Source organism: Sinohyriopsis cumingii, unplaced genomic scaffold (genome assembly GCF_028554795.1).
Source record: "Sinohyriopsis cumingii isolate HCF-2022 unplaced genomic scaffold, ASM2855479v2 utg000622l, whole genome shotgun sequence".
In the NCBI taxonomy this organism is placed as follows: Eukaryota; Metazoa; Mollusca; class Bivalvia; order Unionida; family Unionidae; genus Sinohyriopsis; species Sinohyriopsis cumingii.
In genome coordinates this window covers 654,121-678,796 of record NW_028315918.1, presented here as the reverse complement: position 1 = coordinate 678,796, position 24,676 = coordinate 654,121, and the positions used below count along the sequence as shown (strand labels likewise).

General features: G+C 38.3%; 1 protein-coding gene across 2 annotated transcripts in view; it reads left to right on the top strand.

Annotated features, from left to right (window-relative positions):
* Positions 1–24,676, top strand: part of LOC149773642 (serine/threonine-protein kinase 40-like) — a 59,721-nt gene that overhangs the window by 7,867 nt on the left and 27,178 nt on the right. For both annotated transcript variants that reach the window (XM_089946232.1, XM_089946231.1), the window contains exons 4-5: positions 1,475–1,609; positions 18,419–18,655. In XM_089946232.1, coding sequence (XP_089802358.1) covers positions 1,475–1,609; positions 18,419–18,655 — 372 coding nt within the window. The remainder of the gene's footprint in view (positions 1–1,474; positions 1,610–18,418; positions 18,656–24,676) is intronic.

The following is a 24,676-nucleotide window of genomic DNA, read 5'->3' as shown; positions in this document are numbered from 1 at the left end:
ACTGTAATTTCTCTTTCTGTGGGGTACCAGTTTTAGTAAACTTCATGGTTGCTTCAGCATCCTGAATTGGAAGACCTAACTAGCAACAACTTGAAAGATCTGACGAACAATGATTTCAAAGACCTAATGAACAACAATTTAAAAGAACTAACGAACAACGATGTGAAAGAATTAACGAATAACAAACAATGAATTGAAAGACCTGATGAGCAACGAATTGAAAGACCTAATGAACAACAATTTGAAAGACCTAATGAACAATGAATTGAAAGACCTAACAAACAGTGATTTAAAAGACCTAATGAGCTATGATTGAATTAATCAACAAAGAACAATTTAAAACATTTAAAGAACAATGAATTGAAAGATCCAATGAACAACTGTCGAAAGAATAAACAAACAACAGTTTGTAAGACCCATTGAAAAATGATTGAAAGAATCACAATGATTTGAAAGACCCAATGAAAAGTGATTTGAACGACCCAGTGAACAATGAATTGAAAGACCCAGTGAACAACAAATTAAAAGACCAAAGAAACAAGAAATTGAAAGACCCAACAAACAACAAATTGAAAGACCCAACAAACAACAAATTGAAAGACTCAACAAACAACAGATTGAAAGACCCAACAAACAACAAATTGAAAGACCCAACAAACAACAAATTGAAAGACCCAGTAAACAACAAACTGAAAGACCTAACAAACAACAAATTGAAAGACTCAACAAACAACAAATTGAAAGGCCCAACAAACAACAAATTGAAAGACCCAACAAACAACAAATTAAAAGACCCAACAAACAACAGATGGAAGGACTCAACAGACAACAAATTGAAAAACCCAACAAACAATGAATTGAAGGACCCAACAAGCAATAAATTGAAAAACCCAACAAACAACTTATTGAAAGACCCAACAAACAACAAATTGAAAGACATAGCAAACAACAAATTGAAAACCCAACAAACAACAAATTGAAAGACCCAACAAACAATGGATTTGAAAGACCCAACAAACAACAAATTGAAAAACCCAACAAACAGTGAATTGAAAGATCCAATGAACAATGAATTGAAAGATCCAGTGAACAACAAACTGAAAGATGCAATGTATAACAAATTGAAAGATCCAATGAACTACTAAATGAAATATCAGATGAAGACCCAATGAATTGAAAGACACCAGTGAACAAGTAATCCAAAGACCCAGTGAACAACGAATTGATGACCCAATGAATTGAAAGACCCAGTGAACAACAAATTGAAAGACCCAACGAGCAATTAATTGAAAGACCCAGCAAACAGTCTGTTGAAAGACAAAATGGACAACGAACCTGCAGATATAGGTTTATGCAGTTTGCAGGTAAAACTGACTTATAAGTAGGTATATACAAAGCAGCATTGAGATGATTTTTCCACAAAAATCTTATTTTCTGATAAATTTATGTTTATTTAATTTATTTTTCAATGCAGATCTTGACCCTGGAGGATTCAAACAAAGAAAGTCAAGATGACCGTCAGGGAAAGATGTTGATCCACACTGAATACTCTCTTCTGTCTTTACTGAAGAATCAAGATGGAGTAATCCACCACCATGGACTTTTTAAGGTGCAGAGTTAGGATTTTTTATAGCAAAACCTCAGTCAGCCTTAGCTTATTTCAGTCAGGCATTTTCAAATTGCATGGCCTCATATCCAATGCTGCATATACAATGCATTCATGAAAACAGCATAAAAAGACTCTCGTTTTAATAGCTTTATACCATTTGTTTATAAGTTATATGGAGACTGTATGCTTCTGATTCACTCTTAAAAGTTCAAGGCACTCATAATGTGAAGTTGCATCACCATAGAACATTGACCCAAACCTCTCACAAAGATACAAGAGTTATCTCCCTTGAATAATAATAATAATAATAATAATAACAATGAGGACTTTGTATAGCACCTAATCTTTAGAAGCTCTAAGCGCTTTACAACATTAGACAACACGTATAAGATCAAACACCATGAAATTAGAAAAACATCAAAAAAAAATAAAAAACATGCTGAGAATATTTTAGGCAGGAAACATTATTAGGTCTTTAAGTTTGTTCTTGCAGTCGAAATAAGTGAGTTTTGAGAGAATTATTACATGTTACAGACAATCATTTCTGCAAATGCTTTTTTTAAATAATTTATAAAAATAATCAGAAGGAAGTAAAAGCTTTTCAATAAGCAAACATCAATTTTAGTAACAAATACAGAAAAAATAAATGGAAATCACCTGAGAGATTGGAACCTGTATTCCAGTGATAGTGAATGACCCTAAAAAAATATATTGTTGTAATCATATGAGTGTCCTGAATGTTTAAGACCATGAGTGTAGCACACTAATCACTGAACCACCATGGTTATACCTGATTTTAACCTATAGCACACAGGCTGTAAATCTAGCACACTAATCACTGAACCACCATGGTCATACCTGATTTTAACCTCTACAGCCCACAGACTGTGAGTGGAGCACACAAATCACTGAGCCACCCTGGTCATGCCTGATTTTAACCTAAAGCCCACAGGCTATAAATCTAGCACACAAATCACTGAGCCACAATGGTCATGCCCAATTTTAACCTACAGCCCACAGACTGTGAGTGTAGTAAACAAATCACTGAGCCACCATGACCATGCCTGATTTTAACCTATAGCCCACAGACTGTGCATGTAGCACACAAATCACTGAGCCACCATGGTCATACCTGATTTTAACCTCTACAGCCCACAGACTGTGAGTGTAGCACACAAATCACTGAGCCACCATGGTCATGCCTGATTTTAACCTAAAGCCCACAGGCTATATAAATCTAGCACACAAATCACTGAGCCACCATGGTCATGCCTGATTTTAACCTACAGCCCACAGGCTGTAAATCTAGCACACTAATCACTGAACCACCATGGCTTTACATGACTTTAATCAACTTCCCACAGACTGAATCCATCATGCCAATCTCTTGACCATAGTGGCTTTGCCTGAAATGTAGAAAAGGAAACAAGTTTTAAGTTAAATAAACAATAGCAAATAGCAGGTTGTTGCTGTCCACTTGAAAATCCGGTACCGGAATGGCTTTACAAGCAGCATTTGATTTTGGCATTAGTCCACAAGCAGTTAGTCGCTAGTCCAAGAGCACCTTCTAATTTTGTCTTTAGTCTACAAGCAGCTTTAAATTTGACATCAGTCCACAAGCAGCTTTTAATTTTATCACTACTCCACAAGCAGCTTTTAATTTTGTCATTTGTCCACAACTGCTTTTAATTTTGACATTAGTCCACAACTGCTTTTAATTTTGACATTAGTCCACAGCTGCTTTTAATTTTGTCTTTAGTCTAGAAGCATCTTTTAATTTTGACATTAGTCCACAAGCAGCTTTTAATTGTGTTACTATAGTCTGACTGTACATCCCCGTTTGTCTGTACCCCCCCTACCGATTTCAAAAACGAGAACGTTTAATGTGATAAAAAGTGCACAGAACTAAGTCAATTGAATCACTGATTTATAATTTCTAACCCGACTTTGACCAGAATGGCACTAATGCTGGCATCCCCTGCACCAATTCATGCTTAACGGACTTTCCATACTAACACAGCACCATATTGTGTACACTATAGGCTAGTTTATTTCCATCAGACAACATAATGACATAGTTCATCCTGTTCGGCAGTGCTGAAAAATGTTGTAAATTACATAACGTTGGGAGTTTGGAATTATATCCATCTGCATACATGAACATAGAAATTAAACTGCTTGTTAAATCCACATGAAAAGCGTAGTTGTCATTTTCCTTTGCTTGATTCAACATTGTAAATATCGGAAGCAGACGACTTATGTATGTACATTTGTATTCGTGATACACCCCTTTGCTGAAAATGGACTTGTCCAGAAACTGGAAATGGATCCAAGATTGTCCGCCTATTACACTGAAAACTTCCATTAAGCATGAAACGTGCATAAGATGACAGTGTTAGGGCCACTCTACTCAGAGTCAGGTTAGATACTATAAATCAATGAATAAATTGACTAAGTTCCTTGCACTTTTTATCACATTAAAGATTTCCATTATTTAAATCGGTAGGGGGTACAAACAAACGGGTTTGTATTATCAGACTATAGTTTACAAACAGCTTTTAATTTTGGCATTAGTCCACAAAAGCTTTTAATTTTGACATTAGTCCACAAACAGCTTTTAATTTCGTAATTAGTCACAAGCAGCTTTTAATTTTGTCTTTAGTCTACAAGCAGCTTTTAATTTTGTCTTTAGTTTACAAGCAACTTTTAATTTTGTCTTTAGTCTACAAGCAGCTTTTAATTTTGTCTTTAGTCTACAAGCAGCTTTTAATTTTGTCTTTAGTCTACAAGCAGCTTTAAATATTGACATCAGTCCACAAGCAGCTTTTAATATTGACATCAGTCCACAAGCAGCTTTTAATTTTGTCTTTAGTTTACAATCAACTTTTAATTTTGTCTTTAGTCTACAAGCAGCTTTTAATTTTGTCTTTAGTCTTCAAGCAGCTTTAAATATTGACATCAGTCCACAAGCAGCTTTTAATATTGACATCAGTCCACCAGCAGCTTTAAATTTTGTTTTTAGCCCACAAGCAGCTTTTAATTTTGTCTTTAGTTTACAAGCAGCTTTTAATTTTGTCTTTAGTCTACAAGCAGCTTTAAATATTGACATCAGTCCACAAGCAGCTTTAAATATTGACATCAGTCCACAAGCAGCTTTTAATATTGACATCAGTCCACAAGCAGCTTTTAATTTTGTCTTTAGTTTACAAGCAGCTTTTATATTTGTCTTTAGTTTACAAGCAGCTTTTAATTTTGTCTTTAGTCTACAAGCAGCTTTAAATATTGACATCAGTCCACAAGCAGCTTTAAATATTGACATCAGTCCACAAGCAGCCTTTAATATTGACATCAGTCCACAAGCAGCTTTTAATATTGACATCAGCCCACAAGCAGCTTTTAATATTGACATCAGTAGTGTTTTACATAAAGTATTTAGTCTGTAATATAGTATGCTGTTGACATCCAGAGTTCTATAATTTATATTTTTGGTACCAAAAAATGGACTTTTGTATATTTTTTAATTAGTTTCAAAAGTATACAACAGAAACCAGTCTTTTTGTGTCTTACTACTGTTAATTTTGAACCTGGAGAGATACATACTGTGAATTCATTTATATTCATGGGCTTACTTTTTAGTAATTTCTATAGATGGGTCCTCTCCATTGTGAGTGAGTATTACCAGCTTCAATATTGGAAACAGCCCCCTCTGTCAAGGACCCTCATGTTCTTTCATATATCCATTCTGCTGAAATTAAAGGAAGAGTTGCACACCCTTTTAAAGAAAGAGACACTCAAGAGGGTCCAGAACAATCAGTCTCCACATTCTACTCCAAAATCTTCCTGGTCACCAAAAAAAGGCAGGAAGTTTCATCTCATAATTGATATTTGCTTTTAAACTGTTTTCTCCTGGAGGGACTTTTTAAGATGGAGACCATATCTTCAATCAGTGAGGCAATGCATCCTTCAGATTGGGCGGTCTCCATCAACCTTCTTGATGCACATCTTGATATTTCCTCCGCATCACAAATACCTCCAGATTTTTGTTTGGACGTTTCTCCATCAGATACATTATCCTATCACATTAATGTTAGAATTAATTCAGCACAAGGCAATAAGCTGCTCTGTGGAAGACAGATATTTGTCCCCACCCCCCCATTAAAATGTTTGCCAGTAAGAAATCACATCAGTTATGACCAAACAAAAAGATTTTCATACGAAGAAAAAACAAACATTTTGTTTCATTTTAGCTCCTTTTTTGTCCCTTTTCATCTCCTGTTTGGTGCTCCTCTGGAAATGGTCCCTGTGTTAGCACATGTCTTGCACCAGCCCTGCTTCTGCTATCTTGAGAATCCAACCTACCACTGGACTTGAAAAGTCTATTTGTTAATACGTTGCATATACAAAGGGGAAGTAACTCTCACAGATTACCTCCTTTTATCTCACTATGTGTCACTTTTGTATACCAGATATTGTGCGTCTCAACTTTCACTGGAAACTGTCAACAGGCCTCCAAGAATCTGCAGATTTCTATTTTTATGTTAGCCATCAAACAGTCATTTTTGGTAGGACAGTAAGTCAGACAGTCATACTTTGTACGGGATAGTATAATTTTAGTTAGGCCTGTACCGAATATTCACTTCGTATTTGCTTTGGCCCCAAATAGTTTATTAAAGGAGGTATTTGTATTTGGACGAATAGTATTATGCAGCCGAATATGAATAGTACAATTAGGTCAACCTTCGTGAACAGCAGACTCATTGTAATCAGAAAAGAGTACTTCAATTCATAACGACAACCATTTCAACAAATTTCTGAATGAGCCTTCTGTTCCGAGGGATAGTGATCCAGTGTCATAATGGCACACCAATGCTTACAGGTTCCTTTACTCCGTTCTTGCGCCCAATGTTATCTTGCAGTGCCTCCAACAAGTGTCCCATGTGAACGTCTATTCATTGCTTCTGGCAAGAACTTGTCCAGCAACAGATGTTGTCTACTGGCAGACATTGTTGAGAGACTGTTGTTTTTTTTTCTTTCTTTCTTTTCAAAGCTAATGTATTTTTTCATGCAGCAGTAACTGTTGGGCTGCATTTGAAAATTTGAATCCTGCTGTTCATTATTTAACATATAAATCATTATCAAGATGTTTAACTGTATAACTTTGATATTTTGGTAATACCTTAGTTACCTTGAATCTACACGTATTTGTTGTTAGTTACTTTATAATCAATTAAAATGTCATTAAACATAGTCCAGCTATCTTAGTCAGGGAATCTTACTACAAGTTCTGTCTGTCTTACCAGGCAATGATCTTAATGAATGATCTGTCCATCCTACATTGCTACAGTCATATACGATCACAGTTAAGGGGATCTTGAGTGATTTATTTTCTGTCAACCAACCCATATACCCACCTTGCCAACAATTTAATTGCAGATATATTTGCAGTCCCACACAAGTGCAGCAGTCTTAAGCAGCCAAGGCCAGCCAGCTATGCTGTCCCAACTGTCTGTGCCATCCCGGCTGATCCAGCCAACCATCCCAGATCATCATATTAGTATACAATTCAAGCAATCGGGGTTGTCCCAAGAAAACCCTTTATAGCCTTCCAGTGCAGAAAATTTTCAGCAGTCTTTGCCATATGAATGACATCCCGTTACATACCCACTTGAGGAAGATGACCCTCTGGTTGATGACCACTCTGACTTAGAGTCTCCTGAAAAGAACTGAATTCAGTTTAAAGCTGCCATAGAAGAATATTTGGTAACCAATCCTCTACAGGATGTCTCCAACTATCAGTTACAAATACAACAATGTGAAGGCTTTGGTTGATAAGGATGAAGAGACATCTGTCCTTAGAGTTTTACCCCAATCTTTGAAGATTGTTGAAATAGCTAGTCAGTTATCAGAAAAAAATAGCAGTCTAGGTAATAATGAATCCTGGGGTTGGGGTAAGTCAACTTCTGGCCACCTTTTCTCCATATTGGTACAGGGTGCTCTACAGCACCTATCATACCTAGGCTTGAGAAAGATTTCACTGCTGTCAGCATGTCCTCCCATCTGTATTACATGGTAGATGGACATGGTTTTAACGCACTTCAAAACTTGTACAAAATGCAGTTTCTGTTTTCTCGCTTTTGCATTTGGTCTCTCTTGTGGTGTACCACTGGGCAGAGAAGGTGAAAAGATCATGCATCTTCAAATTTACTCAAATGGAACCCCTTCATATTACGTTCTGGTGGCTCAAATCACACCATGTAGTGACTTTGTGCTCCTTTCCTTTTGGGTCCCCACTCATATTTGAGGGGGGGTATCAAAGAAATCAGACAACAGGCAGCACAAGAGTTGCTTCTACAGTTTTGTCGATACAGAATCTGTTCTCAGTGTGCCCTAGTCACAAGCAGCCTCAGAGATGTAATGAAAGGCATTGGAGATAGAGGTTATAATCAGACATGACAAAATTAAAGAGACAGAGTGAGCAATAAATATTCTCACAGAAAGGCAGGTTTTCTCTTCCTCTGGGCCTCCCAAATGCAAAAATGACTGATCTTCTTTACCATCCCATGGCAACCTTCAGTTGGGTGCCAGGCTCCTTCTGTTCTATGGCTCATGAGCCAACTTGTTCCAGGGGGGCCCCGAGTGGCCGAGTGGTCTAAAGCGCTCTTCGTTACGGATCACTGCCATCTCACCTCTGTCTGCGGCGGTTCGAGTCTAAGATTCAGCCAATGTGGGCATGTGAGAAAGCTTGCCAGTAGCTTCTCGTGGGTCGGTGGTTCTTTCCGGGGTTTTCCGGGTTCTTCCTCCACCATTAATACTGGCCGCCATGTATAGCCTATCGTGCTGAAAAATGGCGTTAAACCCCAAAAAAACAACAACAACAACAACCAACTTGTTCCATCATCATGAGTGGTTGATACAGTTGATTTTTGAGGGGCCTTACATTTCATTCAGCCAGCTCCCTTATTGTCAGTTCCATTCATGACTCCGACTGAACCATCAAGGCTAATATATTGCGGAAGATAACAACAATACTAGACAAAAGGACAGTAGAGATCATTCAAGATCCAGCATCCTCAGTTTTCAATCCCAGTCTGTTACTGCTCAAAAAAGCCAGTGGGAAATTGTGCCCAACTACAGATGTAAGCAAACTCAGTGTGTCATACAAGCCCCAAAACTCAAAATGGAAACATCAGAGTCTGTCTGTCAATATGATCAAACAAATACACAATAAGTGTGGATCTGTATGATGCACACTTCCATATTACTACTAATGTAACATCAAGAAAATACCTGCATCTCACGTACAGGGGAGTAGTGTATCAGTTCCATGCCCTACTTTGGGCTTTAATCTCAGCCCTGGTACTGTACCCAAATATTGTACTCCTTCATCACCCTTTTCTGCACAACATCCTCATCCAGGTCATCAGTGTACCTAGACACTGTCCTATAGAAACTCTCAGTACCAGTAAGTTCAGTTTTTCTTCATAATACATGTATACTGTTCCTTTTTTGTCTCATTTGAAGTTTAGGGTGGATAATGAATATGAACAAGTAAGCCCTTGTTCCTTTCCAACATTTCATTCATTTGGGTATGGAGTTCCTCACCCATATGAACCTAGTCTGCCTGACTCCCAAAACACAGATGTATTGTCTAGCATCATTGAGAGTTTTTTCTAGGAAAATTTATCACAGCAATGTAGTTCCTTTAACTCCTTAGCCTCTTCATTGGAATAGCAGATCTCATGAATCTCAGCCACCTCTACCGATGTCTTTTCAAATGGCCATTCTCTTTCACTGCCATCCAATTTCTTATCCATTAAATAGGCTGATATAGATCTCTTTCTAATTCACTGGTAAAACAGAGAATGACTAGCACTGGAAATTCTGTTGGAAGCACTGCCGCTGCAGGCCAGAATATGCAAGATGCAAGCTTCTTATGTTGGGGAGCCTACTTACAAGACTTTGAGATAGATAGTGATGTGTGGCACAACAAAGGGGAATACTTTATATCAGTCTCTTAGAAAGGAAGGCAATCCTTAAGGCATCACATGCATTCAAGCAGTTTTAACAATTCAGTGATGGTAAAATACCTTTGAAAACAAGGTGGAATGGAGTTGCCACAACTATGCATTTTGATATGGGACTAACTTCATTGATATTCCCAAAATAAAATGAGCATTCAGATATGACACATTCTGGGCAGGTTCATCTCTTAGATCAGAATGCATGCCTGACCCAGAGGTAATCTAGGCATATGCATTCACCACCACCCAGCAGTTCTGATCCTGAAGTTAATCCAGAAAATGAGGGGCACAAATCACAAAATAATCCTGATTGGATATTTCTAATGGGACACATCATTGGTCACTGATCTTCTCAACTTTGCAACAGACATGCCAAGGAAAATACCATCAACCACAACAGCCCTAGTTGCTAGTTTTTCACCCATGTCTGGATAAACTTTTACTCCACACATGGTTATTGTCTGGCAGGCCTCATGCATGAATAGCACTGGTCAACAGTGAAATCATTACTGACTTGAAAAGGCCCTAATCTGTAGTATTTTGGTGTGCCGAACACGAATATAACCGTGAAAAATTTGTATTGGCTCTCGTTTTGAAGATATTCATATACCTCATTTTCTATGTTTCACTGTGTAAATTTCTCCAGTAGGACTGCAGCAACATCCGGAATAATGATGTAACATTGCATAATAGCATCATGTTCACATCATCCACAGTTGATTGCATCATTTTCTGATGCAATGCAATACTAATGCCATGCGGCTGCTGAAGTAAGTTGACGTCAGCAGTGTACTATACATGTGTAGGCCTATTATACTAATGCCAGGCGGCTGCTGAAGCTGACGTAAGCAGTGTACTATATAAAGCCCAATCAGATAGGTTCAGCATTTAAAATATTTTAGACGTTGTGCGAGACAGTTCAAGCTACTGTTACATAAAACTTATTATTTTATCCATTTACGTACAATAAAGAACAGTAATGCCTCGAAAGTGTGTTAATACCGCGGACAATTTTTGCTATATTTGTGGGGAAGTGACATTTGCCAACCAGAAGAAAAGTATCAATTCTCAAGTGAAGAAGGCATATCATCTTTACTTCGGATGCAAGGTTGGTGACCAAGACAAGCCTTGGGCTCCGCATATATGCTGTGCTACATGTACAACACAGCTTTCACAGTGGTTGAATTGCAAAAGGTCATCAATGCCGTTTGCAGTCCCAATGGTGTGGAGAGAGCCAAGCAACCACCTAAATGACTGTTACTTCTGCTTGGTTCCTCCTCTTTCCGGCGGAATAACGAAGCGAAAGAAGTCGAGAATAGTCTACCCAAACATTCCGTCTGCATTGAGACCAGTTCCACATGGTGAGGGACTTCCTATTCCAGAACCTCCAGCAGAATATTCTCTTGATTCATCTGACGAAGACAAAGGTGAGTCGACCTGTTCTTCTCCTGGTCCATCAGCATGCAGTGATCCAGATTTTCACTGTGGTGCATCATCAACCCCACACAGAATAACACAGGAAGAACTAAATGACCTGATCCGTGATTTGGACTTATCAAAGAACAAGGCAGAATTGCTAGGATCAAGACTCCAACAATGGAATCTTTAGAAGAAGATGTCACAATTACTGCATATCGAAAGCGCCACCAGCAATTGGAGCCTTTCTTCAGAAAGGAAAGTAATCTGATATTCTGTTCCGATATTGAGGGCCTCATGAATGCTTTAAAAATCACTCATGACCCACAAGAATGGAGACTATTTGTGGACTCTTCGAAACTGAGTCTCAAGGCTGTGCTTTTGCACAATGGAAACATTCTTCCATCTATTCCAGTAGCGTATGCTGTCCACATGAAAGAGACATACGATAACTTAAGGCAGCTACTGAATTCCATTGAGTATAACAAGTACAGCTGGCACCTCTGTGGTGATTTGAAGGTAGTTGCCCTTTTAATGGGACTGCAGCAAGGATATACAAAATACATGTGTTTCTTATGCGAGTGGGATAGCCGAGCAAGGGAAATGCACTACATGAGGAAGGAATGGACTCACAGGCAGAATGTAGCCATTGGAGAGAAGAATATCCAACACCCAGCTCTGGTTGAGGCTCAGAAAATCTTGCTACCACCCCTTCACATCAAACTAGGTTTGATGAAGAACTTCGTGAAAGCCATTGACCGGACTTTGCCAGCATTCCGATACCTGCATGAAAAATTCCCTCGACTCAGCGAAGCAAAGATTAAAGAGGGAGTTTTTGTGGGTCCTCAGATTCGAGAGCTTTTCAAAGATGACCGGTTCAACAACTTGCTGGAAGGTGACGCGAAACAAGCATGGAATGCTTTTCGCCTAGTTTCTACAAACTTCCTCGGAAATGTTAGGGCAGAAAACTATAAGGAACTAGTAGAAGACATCTTGATGAAGTATAAGAAACTTGGCTGCAATATGTCTCTAAAGATTCACTTCCTTCATTCCCATTTGGATTTCTTTCCTAGCAACTGTGGTATTGTTAGTGATGAACACGGCGAACGTTTTCATCAAGATATCGCAACAATGGAACAAAGATACCAGGGAAAATGGTCCACTACAATGCTGGCTGACTACTGCTGGACACTCCTCAGAGATGCTCCCGAACAGCTGTACAAGAGACAATGACTTGATTTTTTTTATAGGTAGGCTATTACAGTTGACCTTTTACTATTGGAATGCATTTCGTTATGTAAACATTAATTTCTTGCAGATTACAAAAAAACTAGAGCCAATTTTGCAATTTGACTGTCATATTCGTGTTCAGCACATAAAAATTGATAAGAATTGACTAATTTTATTTCAGTAACATGACTTTTGTAAAAATTTGTTGTCCAGTGTAGCTTCCAGTCTTCAGTTATGGAGAGGATCTTGACAGCCAGCCAGCCCTCCACTTTAAAAGTGTACGAGGGGAAATGGCGCATATTTTGTCACAGGTGTTGTGTGAATGTTGTCACATTATTGTCAGCCTACATTCCCTGGCTGGCTAACCTCTATCTTTTCTCTTTGAAAGTAAGAAGCTGGCACCAGTATCAATGAAGGGATATCACTCCATGATTTCTGACACAGACTGATATCGTGGGTGTCTTGACATTGGTCTCAACAAAGATCTCTCAGACTTGGTCACTCACTTTGATGTATCCAGATCTCAATCTCTAAACTTGTTCCTAAAGTAGAATCCATAATGAGTCTTGACATGTCTCAATTCGTCTTCACTTGCTTCCTGATAGCATTGGCTTTCACGTCAAGAGTAAACAAGTTCCATTCTCTCCATTGATCCAAACTATCTACAGTTTCGTTCTGACAGTTCAGTAATTTTAATGACACTACCAGATGTCATCACTAAAAATGTACCTCTTTCTATTGGAAGCTGAAAATAAGTATACATCTCATCTCATCGGTCGAGAGAGACAGTGTTACAGGACTGAGCACATGTTCTCCAAATCTATCTAAAGAATACAAGTCCGTCAGGAATGGATGCAGATGCTTTTCCTCCCACCAAAATCAGGCAAACAAGACATAACACTGCAAGTGTTATAATCCTGGCTGAAAGGTATTGTTCAGTCAGCACACTCTGATCTAACATGTAGAGGTACATCTGATAAGGATTTCTTCTCATGAGCGATTTCTTTGAGCCTTCTCCTTTCGATTAAGATATAATGAAATCAATTGGTTTGTATGCTCAGTCCATTTTTTCCTATTTTATTTGCATGACATTGCCTAGCACAATAAGGAGATGACTCTCATTGGTCCTGTAGTAGCTGCCCAGACAGTATCCACTCTTGACACAAACCCTTTCACATGTAGGACCTGTCAACTTTCACTAGATTCATCTGAAAAAACCCTTTCTTTTTAATAGTAATTAATCAAGATTGGGAAAAGCAGATTCATTCCTTGCACATGTATATACACTTATATTTGGTAATGTCATCTGTTTACCTTCCCACCATTCCTACTGCTGCTTCAGGTTCTACATAAAGCCATAACTTCCACTGTTCAAATCATTTTTATAGCCATAATGTGGTATTAATGATAATGATTGATCAATCTTCTAGCCTTTTTGGTAGATCAACCCCAGTCCCTACCTAACAGGAGAGACCTGTTACAATACAAGGGCTCCCTCCTACACAACAGCTCATACATACTCCACCTACATGCTTGTCTTGTCTCAAGTGATCTATCCACCAGAAAAGATTTTCAGGTCAGGATGCAAATTGCAGTTGCCTAATCCAGGCCAGGAGAGATTCTACATCCATGATCTATGTTGCCAGATGGAAAATCTTCTGTAATTGTGATTGCTGCAGCATGAAACACATTCCTAGCTGTCCCCCTGTGAGTTTTCTCACTGGTTTCCTTTTATTTCTTTTCAAGATCAAACAGTGTTCACTATCGACTATCATGCGATATAGGCCTTCCAGTTCCAACAAACTTAAATTCTCACAGGACACAGAAGTCAGTTCCGGTTCACACCTTGCTGACCTCGTTAAATATGTTGAGCTGCAGAAACCTGTCTCCCATTCTCTTCCACCCAGATGGAATCCTTCTTGTGTTTTGTGCTCTTTGACCAAAACCCCTATGCACCATTGATTGAGGCTTCCTTTCAGGAAGTCACATTCATTTTACTCTCTTTGGCTCTGTAATAGACAGAATGAGTTTCATACCATGTCTAGTGATACTGACTGTCTCTGCTTTAATGGGAATTTAATGGGAATCATGAATCCATTTCTCACCTTTGTCAGCTGGGATTTTGAGCAAAACATCAGTAACCTCTGGTAGCTCCACTGTCTATAGAAATTCCCAGTTTTAGTTGAAATTGTGATGCATGAGTTGATCAGTATAATTTTTTTTTGTCCTGTTCAGGCTCTACATTCCTATCTTAAGACCTCCAAAAGAAATGGATGGGTAGGAAATGTATTTTCCTTCCTCTTAAGGGCTCACTGATATTTTGGGTTCCACAATCTCATAGTGGATAACCACTGTCTTCAAAGAACTTATCAGTCCCTTACTGATAGAGACCTTTTTTTGATGAAATTCAAAGCCCATGAGTTTTGAGCCTTCACTGCCTCATACGCCAGTCTAAATCATTCTTCCCTGGATTAATTTGTGAAGACAACATTTTGGTAATCCCATACTATCTTTCTTCTACCTCTGCTCATTTGCACAAGAAAGCACATGCATTTTTTGTCTTCAATGGGACCCATATTTGTCGACATTATGTGGATCAGGGAGCCACCAACATAAAGTAAAGTGGTTCTCTGCCTAAAATGGGGAGTGCATTCTATTTTTCTGTCTTGGATCAGTTTTAATACATCAGCCTACTCACTAACTGATTTTAATTATGCATTACTTACCCATTGCTGTCATTAGTTGCCTTCATCCCACCCACCTCTGATGTCCTGGTGTAATCATCATTTGTGAAAAAGATGAATGTTCTGCTTAAGGGTATTCAAGGTGCATGAGTTTATCATGTTTTATTGACTCGGTGGGAGAATTATTCACATCACAAACAAACAAGATTTTTTGGCATAAAAAGGTGTATGCTTCACAAAGGCAACATGTAAATATTGCATTATTAAAATTAGTTTTACCCCAACCCCCAAACCAAAGAAATTACTTTTCCCTTAAGACAGGTGATAGGTTGTCTTTAGCACATGATCAGCTGTGTTTCAGTTGATTAAATCTAAAACAAATATGCAGTACCAAGGTAGTATCAGTTGATTAAATCAAAAACAAATGTGCAATACCAAGGTGGTGTCTGTTGATTAAATCTAAAATAAATGTGCAATACCAAGATGGTGTCAGTTGATTAAATCAAAAACAAATGTGCAATACCAAGGTGGTGTCTGTTGATTAAATCTAAAACAAATGTGCAATACCAAGATGGTGTCAGTTGATTAAATCTAAAACAAATGTGCAGTGCCAAGGTTGTGTCAGTTGATTAAATCTAAAACAAATGTGCAACACCAAGGTAGTGTCAGTTGATTAAATCTAAAACAAATGTGCAATACCAAGATGGTGTCAGTTGATTAAATCTAAAACAAATGTGCAATACCAAGGTGTTGTCAGTTGATTAAATCTAAAACAAATGTGCAGTACCAAGGCAGTGTCAGTTGATTAAATCTAAAACAAATGTGCAATACCAAGGTGGTGTCAGTTGATTAAATCTAAAACAAATGTGCAATACCAAGGTGGTGTCAGTTGATTAAATCTAAAACAAATGTGCAATACCAAGATGGTGTCAGTTCATTAAATCTAAAACAAATGTGCAATACCAAGGTGGTGTCAGTTGATTAAATCTAAAACAAACGTGCAATACCAAGGTGGTGTCAGTTAATTAAATCTAAAACAAATATGCAATACCAAGGTAATGTCAGTTGATTAAATCTAAAACAATATGCAGTACCAAGGTAGTGAGGCATATGTACCACTTTACAAATGAAAACAGTTGTGGTCTCAATATTTTGGTTTGGTTTAACATTTTACAACATAGCAATACAGGTACAGTAGTCCCCCTCTTATAAGGCCACCCCTAATGCAGCAGGGAAGTGGCCTTATAATGCGGGTGGCCTTTCTAGATGGGGATGACAAATGTGAATAGTAAATACATATGAAAAAGTCACAAGTACATTTAATTTTAAATATTTAATATTTTAAATAAAAAATTACATGCATGATGTGAAATAAATGTAAAACAAACTTTGTCATCATTTGCAAAAGAATGCTATGAATAACCATTGATACAGTTTTAAAACTCTTTATAATTATGTTACAGTTCACATCACGTCACTTTGTTGGTAACAGTCTAAAAAACAAACCAGTCTCATCACATTAAAAATATCCTTGCTGTCATATCCCCTGCATATATCGTTTAGTCTTTTGTTCCAATCTTCGACAACTTCATTATTAACATCAGCTGATTCGCCGCTAATGACAGAACACTTGATATTGTGTCGCACTTGAAATCTGTGCAACCATCCGTTACTTGCGGTAAAGTCGTCATATCCCAGTTCAATTGACAAATTTTTTGCTTTTTCTTGTCTTTCAAATAGGGATACAAACGTCTCCTGGCTCAAATAATCTTCCTTTCTCCGTCCATTTCTTTCACCTTTCCACTTCTGCAGAATTGTTTCATTATCTTTCACGATATTGTTTATATGAGTCTTCCCCAAGTTAGTTTTCTGCAAGGATTCTCGACGACCCCTACACCTCCCCCCACGTCAATTGAATTACTTTCACGTTCTCCTCTAAACTGAGAATTTTTATTTTCCTCGATGACATGTTGATCTTTTTGCAGTAAGTTATTCATGTTGCCAACTACAGTTCTGATAAAACAATTTTGTATGCATCTGAACAAATTGCCGTGCGTTTTTAAAGGAAGTGATCTTGTCACGTGATTCGTTAGTCGCAGTCTGGTACCCTATTGTTTTTATACATTTCTTGAAACTAAGTGATAGAAGCCAAAACGGCTTCGATATGTACCCTAAACATCACGCAAATTTGACCTCGCGGCCGCTAGGATTTGTAATTTTGACAATTATTGTTAGTAGTAATAGCCACTGATTACCAAAGTGAACAAGCTCAACATCTTACTAAGGGAAGCCATAAAGGCTATTAAACCATTTTCCTGCTGACTTGGGTATTGTACATCGATACTGCCACTTCTCAGCTGTTTCTATTGTTCGATAATTGTATTCTTAACAATTATCAGAGTGACTAAACCGGACATCTTATGATAACACAGCAGTAAGGCTAATTGGATTACATGTACGTACCCTTTTGTATGGATTAAAATTTGAGTCTTTCTCGGTTTTTATGGACTAAATGTGGCTTCTCGTGAGGCGTAAATGATATAATATTAACCTTAGTGGTAAATGTACTTTACTCAACACTTCTTTCAGTAACGAAAACCTGACATCGGGAAACAGAAATCGGATTACTTAACACACGTTATGAATACAATATTGGTTCTGGATACATATTCAAATAAAATGCGTCCGCTTGTGAGGGGTAAATTTTATGATTTTGCACTAATATGCTGGCCGCTGGTCGCGTTAGCCGGGTGGCCTTTCGCGAGGGGTACTTTTGAACACAAAACTCGTCAGTGCCAACGGATTCTGGCCGTAAGGAGCGGGTGGCCGCTGGTTAGGGGGGCCGTTCAAGAGGGGGACTACTGTATGTTATTTGGTGCTGAGATGGTTTGAGTAACTTTCCTTGCCCAAGGACTCACCACAGTGACTGTCCCAGAATGATTTGATGGTAGGAGTCAAGCCAACACCATTTCAGCATGCTAACCATTGTTCCACAGCTCGACTGCTTGTTTCCACCTCCCTTAGCCACCTCAAACAATATGCATGAGGGTGCATCAAGCTTTCATGGGAAGCTATCATTGTTAATATTGTGAATGAACATTTGTGAAATTCAAATACAGAGAAGTTACATTGCACATGGTTTTTCAGCAAGACAGCATTTTATGCAGGGTCCAACAAATCATATACCAATAGCCCAAGGGCTATCATAATACCAAGTTTTGGGCTACCATATGTTGAATATAGGTGGCCCATTAACTTTCTACATTATATCATGACTTCTTCTAAATCTTTAAGAAAAATATTTTTAAAGCAATATTTTAATTAGTTTGTGCTATCTCTGGGGAACTTAATTTAAACTGGACTATCATAATCACTTATGGTTGCCCAGAGAAATTTTTTGATATTTGTTGGACCCTGCCATGGAACCTTTTTAATTACTTTGAGATGAATTTCTGTAGGATGAGGCCTGGGAAGAGAGAGAGACTCTAGATCGTAATGGACATGTGGAATTTACTGGACGTAGAAGAAAACGGTTGTGTCTAGTTCTGGACTGCCTAATACCCCATGGATACAGTGAAAAAAATACAGATCTGATGAACCTCCAGCACTATGTCATTAAAGAGAAAAAACTTTCAGAGAAAGAGGCTGTGATCATTTTCTATGACATCATCAGAGTTGTTGAGAGTTTGCACAAAGTAAGTTTCTCTTGATTAAAAGCAAGCATAATTTTTTCCTATTTATATAAAAAGTGTCAAGCTTGAACAAACTGTTTTTCTCTTTTCATTTCATTTTTGTCATTTTCTTAAAGAGATCTGGCAAGAGAAAACATAAGAAGAGTCAATAGAGTAATTCAGGAACAAGGATCATTAGCTCCATTTAGTGTACAGTTATAATTAACTGATATCCCATTTTCATTAGCACCATTTAGTGTACAGTGTATAATTAACTGACGTCACATTTTCATAAGCACCATTTAGTGTACAGTGTATAATTAACTGACGTCACATTTTCTTAAGCACCATTTAGTGTACAGTGTATAATTAACTGATATCCCATTTTCATAAGCATGATTTAGTGTACAGTGTATAATTAACTGATATCCCATTTTCATTAGCACCATTTAGTGTACAGTGAATAATTAAGTGATATCCGATTGTCATTAACATCATTTAGTGTATGTATGTGGACGTCCGTATGATTTGGATGACTTTTCAATTTTAAACAAATCTCACTTTTGTGTGTGCCTGCTGTAAGGCAAAGTATATCATGATATGGCGCCTTCCATGTGCCTGCTTTCATTTCCACATTTAGCTTTTGTTTTGGACCACCTGCCAATACCAGACTGTTGTGGATGGCTGGTACTTTGCGTACAAAGATAGGTCTATGGATTTTGGATGTCAAAAGGTCAGCGATCAAGTCAGCATTGAACTCAAAGAAAATGGTTTCACACAATAACTTTAGTTCAGGCTACATTCTTAGACATTGTTGTTTTGATTTTGTAGAGTTTTTAAGGCACTGTTTAAGAAGGATATATCCAGGGTGGGTACCAAACCTGTGACTGTTGGAATACAACTCTCATGCTCTGCCAGCTGAGCAGTCACCATGGTTTCTCCTAAGCCTGCTACCTCTCGAATCCAGCCCTACTAAAAGACGAAAATTCATCTTTTCGGTCTATCTCAAAGACCAAAGGGCAATAACTCTTGCCCCTTACCTCCCCTTGCCACCGCCAGGTGTCACTAGTTTTTAAGCTTCGCTTGTACTGATAACATGTACATTATACCTCCAAACAATCCAAGCCATCTTAGCGTTAAATTGGACCATCCGAAGTTAAATTTGGATTTATTGTGTTGGACAATCATTCTTCTACAGGTCATATACATAATTTTAACAATTTTTTTTCAAAATTGAGTGACTTTGTCACTCGCGGAACTCGTGTTGTCAATTAAGAGTTAACGCGACACTGACTAATTTCGCTTACTCCGTTGGTAACAGTTGTGGTATTATCGAATTAATAACATGTTGAATTGATAATTTGTGCTTTGTTTTCTTTTCTTGTGTCGTTTCAGTAGAAATGTCAACCAAATCCATGAAATGCAAAAAGGTCAAAGCAAAAGAAGACAACCATGACTCTTGCATTGTATGTACCAAGTGTACGTCATTTATACGATGCAGCGTGTGTAATATTTGGACAGAGCAAACGTGGGCTGATGTAGTCCAGAAGGCAGCAAAAGAGAGGGATAGACGGAATAAGTTGAAGAAAGATAGCATTAATGTCCTCTGTATACATCCGAAGACAGCCTCCATTGCGAGCCTTGTGGGGGACGTTGGGGTCCCCCCCTCCACCTAAAGTTCGTCGTTTGCAACCGTCAGCCACAGTAACATCAGCTGCAATGGAGGAAAATAATGTTGACAGGGTACAACAGTCTAACTTTGAACAGATGCATCATTTCATCCAGGAAACGACGACACAGCTATTGACATCAGGCCAGATATTACCCTTATTTCCCTCGCTCACTTCCACAGCTTTTTCTGACTCTTTGGGGAAATGTTCCTCATTATGTCAGACAACTCTGTTGTGGTGACTTACCTCCTCAAAGAAGGGGGCACCAAATCACCAGACCTGTGCATTCTGATCTGGCAGTTTCTACATTGGTGCGACAACCTCCACATCAGCGTACAAATCAAACACATTCCCGGCAGACTCAATGTCTTGGCCGACACTCTATCAAGGAAAGGTCAAGTCATTCACACAGAATGGTCACTCCATCAATCAGTCTTTCTTCGGATTTGCACACTTTGGGGGCGTCCGATGATCGATCTTTTTCTGACAAGGTGGAATCGCAAGTTGCCCACCTTCATCTCTCCGGTTCCAGACCCAGAGGTTTGGGATGTGGACGCTCTGTCAATCAGCTGGGAGGGGTTGTGGGCATTCGCCTACCCTCCCACGGTTTTGGTACCGAAAATAATCCAGAGGTTAAGGGGTCAGAACTGTCGGATGATTCTGATTGCCCCTCTCAGATGGAACAAGTCCTGGGTCACCGATCTACTCGATCTAGTGATAGATCTACCCAGGAAGATTCCAACCAGCCCAAATCTTCTCAAACAACCACTATCACAGGTGTTCCACCCCTGCCTGGACCGTCTTCTTCTTCACGCTTAAGGCTCTTGTCCGGGCAGCCTTGTGAGACAAACAATTTAAACCTTCGATTGTGGAGAGAATCTCAAGAGCAAGAAGGCCCTCCACTCTGAAGGCTTACGAGGGAAAGTGGTGTGTTTTCAGGGACTGGTGCCATATCAATAACATCGTCCCTTTGAGTGTCTCAATCCCTCAACTGGCCGACTTTTTTCTCTGGCTTTTCGAGGAGAAACAGTTGGCCCCAATTACTATCAAAGGCTACCACTCCATGATATTAGACACATTCCGCCATCATGGTAGATGTGATATTGGGCATAACAAGAATCTTTTAGATCTTTTAGCCAATTTTGATTTCAATCGACCAAAATCCCTCACCCTGTTTCCAAAATGGAATCTCTCCTGGGTTTTAACATGGCTCAATTCAGACAAATTTGAACCTTTAGCCCACACTTCGTTAAAGCTACTATCATACAAAACATGTTTCTTGATAGCCTTTGCTTCAGCATGCAGGGTCAGTGAGTTACATGCCCTTTCAAGTGACCCAAACTTTCTTCAGTTCAGATCAGATGGTTCGGTGGTCCTCCTGACGCAACCAGGCTTTGTAGCCAAAAATAGGTTACCATCCATTGGCAATCAAAGAATCATCATTCGCTCGCTCTCTTCCATAGATAAGTCAAGAGCAGCAGCCATGCAAGATCCTGTTTGTGCACTCAAGCACTATTTAAAACGCACAGAGGCATGTCGGGACACACGTAAGCGCCTCTTTCTTCCGGTCAAAGCTGGTAAACGGGATATCACCCCTCAAGCCCTTGCTTCATGGCTGAAGTGGGTTATACGCTCAGCGTACCCTGAGGTCTCACAAGATCAGAGTCGCCTCATGAAGATTACGGCTCATGAGATTAGAGCAATCTCGGTGAGCCTGGCATTCGAACACAATGTTTCAATCCGAGATATAATAGAAGCTGTTGGCTGGCATGCAGAGTCAACCTTCTCCAGTTTTTATCTCAGAGATTTGGCTTTGCAGAGGCAAACCTTGAATCTGGTAAGTCCGGTGTCGGCAGCCCAGATGACCACCAGACCCATTTAAAACAATCAGCACAGCCTATCAGCTTCGCTGGATTTGCCAGTGAAATTTCGTAGGTAAGAAGATTTCAGTAACTATCTTCTTAACCGTATATAGCGGTCACATATAACGGGACCCTAGGCTGTGTTGCTAATGAAATTAGGAGAACGGGTTACCTTTCAAATGGGGAATCCAGCCATCATTCCCTAGAAGGTATCCGGAGTGGAGGTAGGATGCTCAGCATTCCCTCCTCCTATTACTTATTCTCTTAATGTGATCGGGGAACGTATTTGAAGGATAAAGCAAATTTTTAGTAAATTGTGTTTCTCCGAGAATACTTACCCGATCACATTACTTAAAAACCCTCCCAACCACCCCGCTATGCGAGCATCCTTATATAATATATATCGCTCAGCTTAAAAAACTAGTGACACCTGGCGATGGCAAGGGGAGGTAAGGGGCAAGAGTTATTGCCCTTTGGTCTATGAGCTAGATCAAAAAGATGAATTTTCGTCTTTTAGTAGGGCTGGATTCGAGAGGTAGAAGGCTTATATCCCTAACATTAATGTGATCAGGTAAGTATTCTCGGAGAAACACAATTTACTAAAAATTTGCTTTTTTTGTGTCAAACAAGGTCACAGGAATAACTTAATTAGAAACCAAATACATTATCTTGCTTATACGAGACTTTCCACATGTCATTCTCACAGAATAATGGTCTGGCTGTATATTGCCCATTTGTAAGGAATTCCTTACATGCAGAATGAGTCAATGATGACCCCACTGCTTATTGACAGTTTGTAAGGAATTCCTTCTTGAAACAGTCTTCTTGTCTAAAAGACACAGAATTCTTTCCAGATAGTTGTCTATATTCTTATTTTTATTGGCATGAAAGAAAAATCGTATTTGTTGTGCTGAACTTTGCAAAGAATGATTTCAGTTATTTTATTTAAAAACAAATGTCTTATCTACTGCCATTGCAAATAATGGTTTCAGCATTTTCATTTGAAAATAAATTTCATGTCTGCTGCCATTGTTAAAAATGATTTCAGTTATTTCCTTTAAAACAAATCTCATATCTACTGCCATTGCAAATAATGGTTTCAGTATTTTCATTTGAAAATAAATTTCATGTCTGCTGCCATTGTTAAAAATGATTTCAGTTATTTTCTTTAAAACAAATTTCATATCTACTGCCATTGCAAATAATGGTTTAATTTTTTTTTTATTTGAAAAAAAATTTGTATCTGCTACCATTGCTGTATTAACTGTTATCAAGCTTTCTTGTACCTATTTATGGCTCATCTGATGACATATACAATTTTGAAAATTAAAATTAAAAATGTTTCTTATGTAATTCAATTAATAGTGGAAACATAGGTTATAATGGATGTACTAGGACTGCATAGGTACCGTAGATACTCGCATATAAGCCGAATAATTTAAGAAAAAATAAATGCCTAGAAGAAGGCGGCTTGGCTTATCCGCAGGCCAGTGTGGAAACTTGACAATTTTTAGGTCTTTTCCTTGACTACTGTAATGGTTGTAAATCTTGGGACACAAAACAATAATTTTTTCTGTGTCCTAAGACACTGTGGGCATGTAAAAAATAAAAAACTTTCGGTGACCCAACAATTATTAAACTTAAAAAGTACTATGATTGATTTTGTTATTATTTTGCATGTGCATATTTTCAGATTTCTCCAACATGAAGTTAAATAAAGGTAAATACAGACTTCATAATTCGCGGGCCGGTTGAGTTTACCAGGGAGATCATGCTGAACTATAATGTACAGTACTTACACAGTGCAAAGCGTGCATAGCGTCACTTAAATCCTTACTTATTCCCAAACATAGATGCAGATTTTGCTTTATTCATTGTTTTGCCCAAATTGCATTCTTCCAGATAACATTTCAGCTAGTCCTTAACAGCTGTTTCATTTACGTTGAATCATGCGCTCACAAGTTACTCATTTTCAATGATATAAGCGTTCCTACAAACTGAGGTAACATTTTTAAAAAGGTTTGCATGTTTATTTATACAAGGCACATAACCATCATAATTTACATGTTCACGAAGAGTGGTAATAATAATATCTAAAATTCTCATAGAGATCAGCTAAAATCAACATCAATTTTAGTTTTGTGTTTTAGCTGAACAAATATAACTTTCCACACAATGGAAAGCTTGATGTTTTGGCATCTCCTATGTTGATAGTTGTCAAATTTGTCTTTCATTTTGCGACAGCAGTACAGGCCAGTTAGTCATTAAAACCCCGAAACTGGCTTGTGATAAGAGGGAACTTTGACCGGTAACTATACCTGTTTAACATTGGTATATACGTTACAAAAGAGCCAGGTGTTCACTCGTGTAAGTTTCTTTCATGGGAATAGAGCTATAGCATATGGAGTTACATCATTTGTAGTGATCAATCTTGGGATTGAAATTAATTGTGGATGATTTTAATGTTCTGGTTTATTTTTTTATTTTTGTATTATTGTAGAGGTAAAAAAAAA